Genomic DNA, 14041 nt, shown 5'->3' with positions numbered 1-14041 from the left:
TCAAAATGAGAGAAAAGTTTACACCAAGGCAATATTCGATTTTTGATAACTATTGTCAAATTTTGATATTTGATCGATTTTTTGGTTATTAGTGTCAAACTTATCGAGTTTTTGTATCAAACGAATCATTAAACTACAATTTTGTTATTAGAATATCCCTACCGTAAGTTCCTTCATGACTTTTTTTTTTGTTAATTTTGCTTGGAATGTATGTTTTCAAATTTGCCACGTTGGCCAGTGTGAAACGTTCTCCATTCAAAGCGACATCTACTGCATTCTTAAATGGCATGGATTGTAGTATTGGGTGATTCAAAATGATTGTGGATAAGTATGACAACTATGTACGAAAATTTATGTGGCAATTGTGTGGATAGGATAGAGTTGACATTTCTTTGACAGTTTATAGTCGCGCAATTTTAAAAATTGTCAAATCAATGTGCAATGGTATAAAAAAAAATCAAATGCACGCTTATGAAATGTCATACAAATGTCAATTATACCTCACTAACACAGTTGCCACATAAATTTTGGTACATAGTTGCTATACTTACCCACAATCATTTTGAATCACTCAATACCATTATCAGTTCTTATTTTATTCTTCCACACATGTAATTGTAAATTTGGTGAGAATTGTAATTTTGAGGTTACGTGTTTATTAATGTCTTGTTTTTCTGGGCATGTTTAAGTAAAAATAATAAGAATCAATAAATAAATGAAACGTGCTGCTAATAAAACAATATGAACGGAATTCAAAGCAATTGAATTTTATTTTGAATCAAGTAAATGTCATAATTTATAGTTACCAACGTAGTATGAAAAAATAACTACCAAGGGTTTTTTAAATTTTACCAACCTAAAGCAACAGGTGGTGGTTTTTGATTTAGAATGGACTTTACTTAGAAATACATCACTTAGACTTAAGCAATTAGTCTTATCAACAGCTTAAATGATAGTGTTTTACCAGGATGGGATTTTTAAATAAATATCATTAGAGATGTTTATTTTTTTATACAGTGAGTTTTTTTTAAGACTGGCCATAGGGTTTTACATGCTAATTTTTCAACCCCCTGTTAACTTTTGTTCCGATGAAAATATTCAAACCATTTTTGGAATAAAGTTGAAAGATTTTTTAAACTATCGGAGAGATTACAATTCAATATCTCAAACTGTCGAAAAAGTTGTGAAAAAAATATTTTTAAGGCGCCGAAATAATAGTACGTCGAGCGGCCGCCAGAGTAGCGCCATTGTCGGCTCAACCAGCACCTGACGATCTCCAATTTTGGACGCTTACGGCGCGCTAAAAAATTTTTATTTCACAACTTTTTCGACAGTTTGGGATATTGAATTGTAATCTATCCGATAGTTTGAAAAATCTTCCAACTTTGTTCCAAAAATGGTTTGAATATTTTCATCAGAATAAAAATTAACAGGGGGTTGAAAAATTAGCATGTAAAACCCTACGGCCAGTCTTAAAAAAACTCACTGTATATATTTGTATGATATTTTTTAACATGGAAAACTCATTATCTCACTGGAAAAAAGTCTTATTTAAATGTGATTTGACACGGCAATAAATTTATGAAGAAATAATGTGTTTCATTTGCTTAATCTAAATTGGATTATTGTCACATTTTTTTTTCTTTGTAACATTAATATAATTATGTAATTTTGAGACAAAACTCAAGTAGCTAGTTTCCAATAAACTGACATAATTGCCAATCACAGACATAATGATAATGTAACCCTACTTCCACTTTCTTTGCCGGTTGTAATTTTGGATTAGAATGCAATCTTGGTGGTTTTTCATTCGGCGCAGACTATATCGTTATGAAATCTATGATGATTGGTGTAAACTCATTATTACTATGTATGTATAATGCAATAGATTGTTCGTATTGAAAAAGAATTACCAAAAGAGAGAATAAAATCATCATCAATTTTGTTGTAAAGAGACTGCTTTCATAATAATTACACATTATATACCTCGATTTGACTTTAAGATTTAAAAATTAAACAGAAAAAATGGACTTTGATAGAGGAGCTCAAATTGGCTTAAATAAAGTCAACACTTAACAGATTGGCTTATTTAGGGAATACCGAAAATATGTGAGATGTGATTCATGTCAGGATAAGCCGAAAAGATAACACTTTAAGTTAATGCATTTGGTACAAGATTAATAACGAATTTTACCAAAGTTAAATACTTAAATACGATTAAATAAATAATAATTTTATTTGCTTATTCCTTACCGCCACTGAAGTAGATAATCCACCTTACATTCTGTTTTACCAGAAACTTATGCGTAAATGTAATATGTGAAATGTACACATCAAAAATATTCTTTTCCGAAAGGTTTAACGAGATAATCCCCAGATATATCATTCATTACTCAAGGTCAGTGCAAACATTTTATTTCCTGGGGCGTCACATTAACAAAAAATTTTAAAATATTCAAATACAAATGAGAACCCAAGTTCCTGTATGGTGCCTCAATCTTGCTTATGGTACCTACTTTGGCTAATGGCTGCTAAATCCGGAGGCTGTTCTCTTTACGCATTTCTTTAGCAAGAAGGGAAGAAGGCAACAGCTTTTGAAAAAAGTTACGTTAAGATAGGAAATGTACACCCCCAACGTGTTCAACTTATAAAATTGGTTTTAATTTTTTTAGCACGTAATACTTTGAAAATATTCAGAAAACAAATATGTAGTGCGTTGTATCCCTGCGAAATGGCTTTTCAAACGACATGTCACTTGACATATCCTTACATTAAAAAAAAAGTTAGGGGTGGTTGCGCACTTGCGGGAGCAGATAAACAAAAGCCGTATGCACCAAAATGTGGACAAGGAAAAACAATGATTGACTTGTTTCGGCATTTATGTACAAAAATTTGCAATTTTTTTGTGGAATGTACTCGTATCTTAAAAAATGTATTGATTAATAAAAATATAGTAAATGGTAGTCAGGCAAAGACGAAGTAAAACAACGATACATCTGGTTGAAAAACAAAGAAAAAAGATTCTAAATGAGTAAAATACCTAATGCTTTAGACTTGAGAACAAAATTTTAGACTGTCAAAATTAGTGTCATAATTATTGGTAAGTTACCTTTTTTTTGTTATGTTTTTTGCATTACATTTAACGGAAACATTTTATTCCAAATTCGTTGTGTTATTATGTATAAAATTAAATTAATGTTACGTAAAAGCAACGAATAGTCAAATTAATTATTTATTATTACTACATATTTATTTTTATACTAAGTTGTAGAAAATTTTCATTTATTATGCTCTGTAATGCAAGTTTGTTTTAAAACAAAACTTGATCCACACCTGAGACGCGCATGGATTAGTGTACAACATAATGCTATGAAACTAAAGCCTTATTCTCAAATACTTACTTAACATGTTTAAACTTATCTGAAATACTTAAACAGAACTGAAACTTATAAACTCTGTCCACTGATAGATTGCTTGACATAAATGTTACTAAAAGTGTTCACTCTACGCTATAAGAAATAGATCCGGCGCGAAATTTAAAAAAATGAAAGAACAGGTTTACACGTGATGTTTTATTATTATTCTGTATGTTTGCACTTAGGAAAGACGAAAGAAAACTTCTGTATAGCAGAGGTAATATATTAGGTTTTATTAATACAGGGTATTTCAAGAGTGATAATGTGCCCGATGGATTTAAAAATGCAACGCACAATACATTTTCGAATTTCTGAAAAAAGCTGGGTACAGAAATGAAAATATCCAGCTTTTTTCGGAAATGGCTAAAACAAACAAGAGATTATTTAATATTTAATGCATGAAGAAAAATTACCTCTGTATCATTTTCGATGTTTGTAATGTCACTTAAAGTGTTCATTATGCTAGATTCTTGAGGCACGCACTCACTTCACAAATTCAAAGAAATCAAAAAAATCGCAACGGAGGAGATCAAAACAGCAACACGATCAAAACTAATAACTTTTAAAACCAGAGGAACGCAAAACAAAACTCTAAAGATGAAAAATCGCAAATCTAAATGCTTAAATCACTTGACAGCACTGACAATTTCAAATTTGAAACGTCATATAATTTATTTTTCGCGTGGGTTTTATAACAACCAATGAGAATCAGTGGCGCGAATGCTTCAAGATATTACCAACACAATCTATGATACTTTCTTAATATTTTAATGTTATGGTTTGGGGATTTTGTTATCTAAGGATATTTAAAAAAATGCATTCTATCAGTGGACGTAGTCTATCAATAATGCTTTATAATGTATTAACAGAATCTGCTAAACAAAATTAATTAACTATTTTGTTAATGTAATTATAAGCATTAGGTGATTCAAAATGATTGTGGATAAATATGTACGAAAATTTATGTGGCAATTTTGCGGGTGGGGTATAGTTGACATTTGTATGACATTTCATATGCGTGCATTTGATTTTTTTTATATCATTGCACATTAACTTGACAATTTTCAAAATTGCGCGACTATGAACTGTCAAAGAAATGTCAACTCTATTTTACCTACAGAGTTGCCACATAAATTTCCGTACATGGTTTCTACACTTATCATTATCAACAATCATTTTGAATCACCCAATAAAATAAAGAAGTTCAAAATTTAAACCTTGTGGTAGATAATTAAAATTTGAAAATACATTTTTTTGTTCGACACTGTCAGAATTTGAGAATTTTCTTTTTTTTCTTTGGCAACAAACTCGAGTAAATCAATCGTAAAATTTTGCCAGACCAAATTTTACCACGAATGGTTTTCGAAGGACTATTTCATAAATAAAAACGTTTCTGTTCATTAATTTTAGACAAAGTTTTGAGTTTTTATTTGGTTGTCATATTAAACCTGTTGCTATGACAAAAATTTTGCCGTTTAAAAACCCTCTAGCTTCGCAATTTGATTGATTCCTACGGTCTGGCAAAATTAGATTGATTTTCCAAGTTAAAATTTAGTAGTCATTGTTGAGCGACGGAATATGATTGGTTGAAACAACTATGAATAGTCGATAAAAAACAGAGAAAAATGATCAAAAACCCACAATATTTGTCACAAAACGTTATTAGATAGAATATATTCAGACAAAGACCAAGCCCGTTTATTAGCTCTTCAAGAAAAAGAATCTGGAGCTTGGCTACATGCACTCCCTTTTACAAGTTTAGGTACGCTTTTAGATAATAATCAATCTTTCAGAATTTCAATTTGTTTACGGCTTGTTATTCTAATGTGTGTTCCTCACCCATGTACATGTGGCGAAATTGTCGATAAATTGGGCCCTCATGAAATGATCAAGGACCTTGTCAAACATCTGCTGAAATTCCTTCGATACGAGAACTAAATGGATAGTATAGAAAAGACAACAAAAGACCAGAGTGTATAACTTTTAATTCCCTGGTTATGGCGCAAACCTCTTTTATGGGATATAACATGCACTGATACATTGGGTCAATCATATATTCTGTTATCCTCAAAAAAGCAGGAGAAGCCGCTCGCCTAAAGAAGTAAAGAAATCGAAATACGTAACTGTGGAGACTAATAATAATTTACTATTTCGTACCTATTGCTATTGAGACTGTGGGTCCTTGGGGTGATGACGCAAAAAAATAATTAATGAGATTGGTCAGAAAATACACAACATTTACAAATAAATCAAGATCAACTTCTTATTTGATCCAAAGAATAAGTATTGCAGTACAACGGGGTAATGCAGCGTCAATCCTTGGAACAACACAAGATTCAAGTAAATGATAATGATAAATTACAAGAAATATTTTATATTTTATAAATTCATATAATATTTATGTAACTAACTAATCAGCTAAAATAAAATTTAAAAAAAATGAGATTAAAGCTGCACCTTTTGATATGGGATATGGCTTATCTTCAAATCTAAGAGATATAGAATGTACTTATTTAAAATTTCTCTCATAATTTTGTAACCTGAGTTGATATTGCCCCATTGAGTTGTTTCACGAATTTTGGGGCACCCAGTATTTCCATAAGCGTTTCCACTAGCTCTCCATGTTGCTCTTTTAGCTTTTTTCAAACTTGCCAAAACACAGGAGATAAAAACAAAACCATGTTGTTACGAAGACATCTACATATGTTGCCATTGTCAATGAAATCTAACACATAATCATGGAATAACAGAACTAATAAATACTGCACAGCTTAAACGTTTTTATTAACAACTGATTTATAGTGTATTGCAACGTGTCGAAATTACAAGTAGGTTCATAAAGTTTATTCTAATTCTACACGGTAGAATAGATTCACACAAAGTTGGATTAAATTATCCACCAAACTCTTTTTTTTGTCTCCCATCCAGTCCAACATTTCTTCGATGTTGTGCATCAAACAAAGATCTCTTTCTTCGATTCAGGGATTTACTGGAATCGTTTTCATCGCTTTCTCGATTCTTCGTTTCATTTATAACTGCTGTATTTATATCAACTTGTGTACCACTCATGTTAATCAATCGAATTATTTGAAGTCGACAAACGCGGTATGACTACTGTCTGTGGACTATCTTTCAAACTTCGACAAGCACGTCTTTATATTTATCCCCGCAGATAAGCTATTTATTTACTTGTGTATGAAAAACCCACGATAATTGATTGGGCTAAACTGTTTACTCGTTGTAAGATTTCAATGAAAGTACACATACGCAAATTCATCTGGATTAAGTGCCTTTTTGTACAGTGGTACAACCGCAACGTCCGCGTGGATGTTTTACGGTTCATTAAACTGAAAGTAAAGTAATGAGTTGTTATTAATTTATAACACATTCGACATAAAGAGAGGAAGTCGTGTAATATCGTCCAGTATGAATAATTATAAAATTAACTCCCACAAGATTGAAATGGGAAGTGGTGGATTCACCAGAGCGTGCCTTATTACATATTGAATAACGCAGAACGCTGAAAAATTTAAATCACCATTACCACTTGCATTCCAGCTCGAGAAACACGATTTTTAAGTACGAATTTAAATGCGCAAGTGCATTACGTAAACAATGCTATCTAGTCGGCAAATTGATGCTTGCTCTGTATCTACTAGACAGTCCGCCATTTCACTTTTTGGTTTATTTCCTAATTATCGTTTTGGAGCATTTCTGACACGTTTTCCGTTACGCTCTTCGATTACGTCTTTTACGCAACTGGAGCCCCAGGTTCGCAACAAAACAAACGTCTCATTTAATTATCAATTTTTATTTATTGCAAGCGTTAGGTACACAAAAGCTTATTTACAAAAATACTGACGAGTACCATTAGACTCTAACCTAATGAATAACTTACAAAGTAACAATTAAAAGATGACGATGGTTACCATGAACACAGGTGGAGTATCTGTATCTGTACACGTCACATGGTTATGGCAATTGATGATGATGAGGTTCATGAACTGACGAATTCAACAATCGTAAACATTTAAAAATACAACAACTCTAATAGCTAAAATTAAATAAATATGCGCCTGATCAGGCTAGTAACCCGGTTTGACATTTTTGACAACGGCGTTGAACCCGCTGTGTTTGTCGGCCGTGTACTGGACGATTCTTTTGGAACCATCGGGTTCGACAACGGTGTATTCACCCTTGACTTTGTCTCCATCTCTGGTCTCCCATTGACTCTTGATGTCGTGAGTGTGCAAGTCGTGGACGGCGTAGTCGTAATGGTACTTGGGATGAGCCTGCAACATCACCGACTGATTTACCTCACCGCTACAAAAGTCATGTTTTCCGGATTAATAGAACGCATCAGGAAGCGGACGAGAGAAAGCCTGAAGAGGCTTGAGAATACAATTATTCCGACTCACCTTATCAGAATACAATTGCAATTATTCTTTTTGCAACGAAAAACAACACATTTGTCCGACTTCAAGATACGATCTTAATTGAGGGATCGCGCGCAATTAATTCAATTAAAACATTTCAAAGATGAACGAAATTTTTCCTACAGTAGAAACTGCCCAATTTTCGTGTGCACCGCATAAATATCTCCGCCGAAGCAACGATTTATTGTTCTCGTCGTGGTGTTTCGCAATTGTTACACTTTCTAGCAACAATGTGACATTTTATGTATGCAAGTGAGGGAAAATCGACGTGTCGCATTCAAATCGCCAGACTTTTCCTGGGAACAAGTCTGGCAGGACGCGCCTAAAAGAAAATCAGACGCTCCGATTTAATTAATTAACACATGGTGCAAAAGAATGACCAGATGTTGTAAAATTTATTGTAGAAAATTTTATTTTCTCCGCGGGAACATCTGCTTTAAATCGTTTTCCACAAAATTATGCGCGTTTTTACATCGAAATTTGAGATGATTTTTTACAAGGGAAGAGATTTTTGGTAGGTTGAGATGCCGAGGTAAGTAGGCTGCCAAAATAAAAATGTGGCGGAATTTGTGATAATGACTGAAAAATGTTGATTAAAGTAGTTCTGCCTGATGTAATACGAATATCTCACATTTTTTAAATTAATGGATCGACTGAGCCGGTTACGTAAATTATCAGAAATGGGTTTAGCAAGTCTGCTCTAGTTGATTTTGTATTAAACAAATTAGACAATCGAAACATTTGAGCTATAAGAAAAATATGTTTTTTGTCCTACATTTAGCATAGTCTTCCACGTAGTGATAAAATTCGTGGTAAAGAACGTTTCCGCCTTTTTGTAGATTGCAGAAAATAGATGAAAAAGATAAGATTATTTAGGAATGGAGATCCAGAACGTACAAAAATTACTCAATATTTGATCGAAATTAATCCAGTCATTTCGAAAAATGTATAGTGTGAGAAAAAGTTTTAAAAGTGAATTTTCAAAAATAAATTAACAATCTTTGCAACAAACTAAAAATGTAAAAAATCCAGTTAGCGAACGTAGAAAATGAATGATAGGAAACCGTAGCCAAGGTAGCTGGTTAATTATGCATCCAGCTTAGATAAATCAAATTAGCCAATAATTGTTTGGGTCAAGTTCGGCACACCAACGAGCACATTGTGTGAATAAACCGAGTCACGACGTGCAATTATCCGTCGAAATTGATTCATTCATCAATTTCCAACCACCACGCAATACTACCCCCATTACTTACATAATAATCAACAAATTCCTCGTGATGGCCGCCCCCCACGTCGTGTCCAATTTCGTTGCCCTCGTACGCGCCCAGCCCCACGCCGCCCCCGTAGCCGACGTGTCCGCCGTAGCCGGCCTCTTCCAACTGACCATATCCGCCGCCTCCAGTGGCGCTCACTGCCACGAAGATTGCAGCGGCACAGACCTGGAGAGAATTTTTTGTTCACGAATTCACCAGAGCACAATCACCAGGTCTACTTACAATATAGAACATCATGGCTAAGCTGGTGGATGAGAGAACGATGGTTGAAAAGACAGAACTAGACTGAATCGTCCTGGAAAAGAGTGAGATTTTATAGCTGGTGGTGGTCGTGAAAGGTGTATGAAGATTTTAACCACCGCTCCAGTTTTACCTACCACAAGTCGGTGTGGAAACGAGCTTTCCCTTGATCTTGGTGCCATGTGACTTCCTCCATTTGCGCCATTTTTCACCCAAGCATTGACAACGCATTGTCCGACGATATTTCGTCGGCAGATTTCCTAACTTGACGGAATGACAGGGATTTGGTGGCAATCCATGCAAAACTAATTTATTTATCTGACGGAGCATCTCGTGAAATTTTATTTGTACAATTAGTTAAAATGTTCATTCCAATCGTGCCAAAATAAAAATTTAATTGTTTTCAACAGAACCGAATAGAAACTGTTACTACTGTACAAATAATTCTAAATTACTCTCTTTTACCAATCAGATAACAAATCGGTATCCGTTCATTACTTTAGTTATGCATTGCAGTTACTTTAATTGATCAATAAAACTGACTACTTAAACACTTACATGTTTACTTAAAATAACTGATAGTTACTTCAGTTCATAAGTTTAATTAATAATAACTCTTACCATTACATGAATGAAGCCAACATATCGTGAAGAAATGTTGTGTACCAACCAACCATAATGTAGTAGAAATGAATAATTTTTGAACTAACTTGGTTTGTTTAATCTCCAGTGAATGTATTTTTTGTTTTGTGAAAAAATTCTGCATTTTATCCTGCTAAAATTCCTTTGGTTTCTTTCATAAAGTTATTTTACGAACACTTGTTGAAACATTATAAGGAGCGTTCAAGAAATTTGGTGGCTAAGTGACGTGGTGGCAATTTTCGTTTTCGTTAACCTATGACATAGCTTCATCAATCATCACTATCAAACCATGGATGTCAAACGTCATTTATCCAACGAAGAAACAAGAAGCGTGAATTGTTTATTTTTCAAAGAAGATTTTCTTAGAACTAACCAACGAGAGATTTCTTCATTTTTTACTGTCACATGCTACTGTGCTCGTGATTTATTTTAGAATAAAATGTAGCTGAAGTAATTGTCAACTAAAAGAACCTATAGTAGAGAGAAAAAATTACAACCTTCCTGCCACAAATCTTTCTGAACGTCCGATACATACGGGGTGTAGAATGGATTTTGGACATAGGCGCTTTACGTGGAATAGTAAAAATCCTCGGATATTAGCTCCCCTAATTATTTTCCAACAAAACCTTAAATACAAAAGTTGTAGAGTAAAAAAAATTGTACCCAAATTCTTTTCTAATTATTTTCTAACACCTTCTGGTTCTGTTAGCGAAGAAAAATTAAATATTAAAAATCTATCGATAAAATAGTAATAGCCATGACTCCCGACAACAATAAAGTTCATTTTTTGACAAACGTAACGAGTTTGCTGATTTTTAAAAGAATGAACTCTTTTAACAAAGAAGAATAAGTTAACTTCGTAAAAGGGTATTACTCCGGATTGTCTTTTAGAGACATGCAAGCAACATTTCTTGCATTCTATCCTAAGTTTGACATGTCAGATATCATACATTGTCAGCTTTGGTTGTCAGTGTTGTCACCTCGGTTACACTTCACAGCTATTGTTATTTTGACAAGTTCTTCAATTCGTTTTTCCATTATTGTGTACTTCCAGAAGATGTTAAAAAACAAAACAAATTTGAATTGGGAACCATTTTTAAAACTCTACAACTTTTGTAAAGAGCGATCAAATTAATTTGTAATCGAGTCATCCATGAATTTGAATCCGTATGTCTTTTCGATTGATATGCTCAGATCTAACCTATGTTTTAAGCGTTCAAGAAACGACATACGATTTCGGATTCATGGATAACTCGATTACAAATTAATTTGATCGCTCGATATGTAAGGCTTTGTTCTAAAATAATTAGGGGAGCGAATATCCGAGGATTTTTACTTTTACACGTAAAGTGCCTGTGTATCAAAATCCATTCTACACCCGGTATTATTTATATTATTTAACAATTAATTAATAATCGTTATCCCTTTATCATCTTTTAGTAATTGTAACTTCTTCAAATTTTCCATTATTATTATTTAATGTTTTCATGATTAATAATAATTTAACGATATCAACAGCATAGCAGAAATTGGTTAAAGAAACGTATTTATTTTGATTCGAATTTTTACCATTATTTGACACTTCCATCTTTGTCAGAATCACCAAAAAGTAATCAAGAATTCTAAAATGTTTACTTTTTCCATTTTCACTCTATTGATGTTTTGCAAATAACTTTTAAAAATAAATATTATTTGTAAGTGAACTAACTTTTTATTTTTGTGGAAAAAATCAATATACAGGGTGGATTAAAAATGTGGCATAATATTTACTATGTTGAAATACAAGCAAAAAAACACTACTGTTAACCTTCTGCTCATGGAGTTATTAACAGTCAAACTTGAAAATTTGCATCAACTGTATAATGGAAAAATCATGTTCATATCTCCCTTAATGCATAAATATCTATTATAAGAAAAATTTTTTGCCTATGACTTCTTCTCATCATCACCAATTACCGGTTTTTTTTTCCAAACTTATTTCAGAATCACCCTGTATGTATAAGTTAAATCACTGAGGTACTTTTTTTACTCTAAAATTTGCTTGTAAAAATTAAATTTTGTTATCACACATTTTACATATGATTAGAGAATATTTATTTGCATTGTGAGAAGCTACACTATTTAACTTACAGAAAGGTCACGGTCCTTCCTACATTATTCTTATATTATTATACTTACATCTGAACACTATCAAAATTAATTCTTACAGGTGTTTATTTTGTTAAGTTTTAAACGTGTACGTTTACGCAAATATTTGAACTTGGCCTATCATTCCTGTCTTGAAGATAAAAATAAACTTCTGCTACACCTCGCATACTGAAGAAACATTATTTTAAATGTATTAATGAGAACAAAAATTGAGACTTTGCAAAAGTATGTATGTGTAATAGTATATTGTTATACGAATTGCACAAGACAGTCATTGGTCTAACTACAGGAACGAGTTCGATAAAATTTCTTGTGAAACGAGTGTATAGTATTTCTATTTTAATAAGGAATTTTGACTTAAGCCATAAATAAACCGAACAAAGACCCTACTTATACAAATTTATTGTGATATTGTGCCTGTCAATCACTAGGCGGTCTCGGACATATATTCTGAGTAATACCCCCAGGTAATTTTTTGATTGACAATAAATTTCTTTAAGTAGGGTCTTTGTTCGATTTATTTAGGGCTTAATTAATTTAATTTTAAAAAATATAAAATGATTATCTAGTGATTTTTATTTTAATGGAATTCAGTTGGTATTGATAAAGCAACGTCATTTCATTTAAAATTAAATTTCAAATTGTCAAATTGTTACAATAATAATCTACCCCCTTAATAGTTTATTTTGATCCCACAACATGGATTCAGGTTCAAATGACATCATATTTAACACTGATATTTATAATCTATTCATTTTGATTGTGACCACTCCCTAGTAACTTTTCAGTTGCTAGGTTATTGATAGGGAATTGTAGATAACACTAAATCCAGTCGCAGTTGGCAACTCGCGGAGGCGCCATTTTGACAGAAACGTCACGCTCACAGAAGAAAGAACGGAGAACGACTTGCGCAAACGTTTTTCGACGTACACTATGCGCATACTCGTATCTATAAAATTGAGTTTTGGTACAAAATTTTACAATTCAAAAAGAAAATGCCACGTCATCTTCTCAAAGTTGCGACTAAACGGTTAATATTGACAACTCACATAGACGAACATCACCAATGAAGTTAACTCTATTTGTGCTTTTTTGTTGTACATTTTGGTTAGTAAGTGTTGTAGTTTGATACCTACCTTCTGCCTTTTCAGTCCCTGTAAATCATTTTTTTGAACTTTCTGTGTGATTAGTTTTTATCTGAAAATATTTGTATTAATCAATACTAATTGAAAGTTCTGATTACCTTTAGTAGGTAATCCCCAGGCATTTTTCGCGTTTGTCTTACTGCCAAATGAACATTTCCTTCGCTCTGCATTAACATCGAGAATTGCATGAGGTGATTTCGAAGTTTTTACGTTAAATAATCTGTACCTGGATATAACCCCACTTTTCAACAGACGTGATCACAGAATCAGACAGACGTTTTTAGTTTCTCCTACTTCAAATATTGATTTCCGTTATTAATATTGATAAATACATTAAAATCATTACTTTACTACCAGGGTCAAGTTTTGACAATTCTGACACATTTTCACATCATGTTCACAACACACAAATATTTAGTGTAAAACGTATGCAGCACACAGCTAAACAGCGCCTACTATGTTTTTCGTTGTGGTCACAATCAAAGTGAATAGATATTACTATCATTACTAACCCCATATTCAATAATCACTAAAAACGATACTATAAAATTGATAGTTGTGAAACTGTTTTCAGTGTCACAAAATGTTCATTGTGACCCCGAAATAGAAAAAATTAATTAATAAATAAAATGAATGCAGGTGCCTAGGAAAACCACTTATAATTTTTACTCCCAACTTGCCAATTACGAAAAAATAATGATTTTAATGCGTTTGTAAACAAAGTAAACAAGGCCTTC

The 14041-nt window shown here is 32.7% G+C and overlaps 2 protein-coding genes across 15 annotated transcripts in view; one reads left to right on the top strand and one right to left on the bottom strand.

Moving 5' to 3' along the window:
* Glut1 (Glucose transporter 1) overlaps positions 1-14041 on the top strand; it is a 201663-nt gene that overhangs the window by 142261 nt on the left and 45361 nt on the right. The gene's annotated exons all lie outside the window — the stretch shown is intronic.
* LOC138124768 (adult-specific cuticular protein ACP-20-like) lies at positions 7209-11130 on the bottom strand. Its single transcript, XM_069039933.1, has 4 exons — positions 9507-11130; positions 9352-9424; positions 9109-9294; positions 7209-7708 (listed from the first exon to the last, which is right to left on the bottom strand). Exons 1-4 carry the CDS (start codon positions 9572-9574, stop codon positions 7502-7504), a joined length of 534 nt encoding a protein of 177 aa, XP_068896034.1. The 5' UTR covers positions 9575-11130; the 3' UTR covers positions 7209-7501.

Source organism: Tenebrio molitor, chromosome 1 (genome assembly GCF_963966145.1).
Source record: "Tenebrio molitor chromosome 1, icTenMoli1.1, whole genome shotgun sequence".
In the NCBI taxonomy this organism is placed as follows: Eukaryota; Metazoa; Arthropoda; class Insecta; order Coleoptera; family Tenebrionidae; genus Tenebrio; species Tenebrio molitor.
Note: the sequence above shows the minus strand (reverse complement) of the source record. Positions and strands in the feature narration are given on the sequence as shown.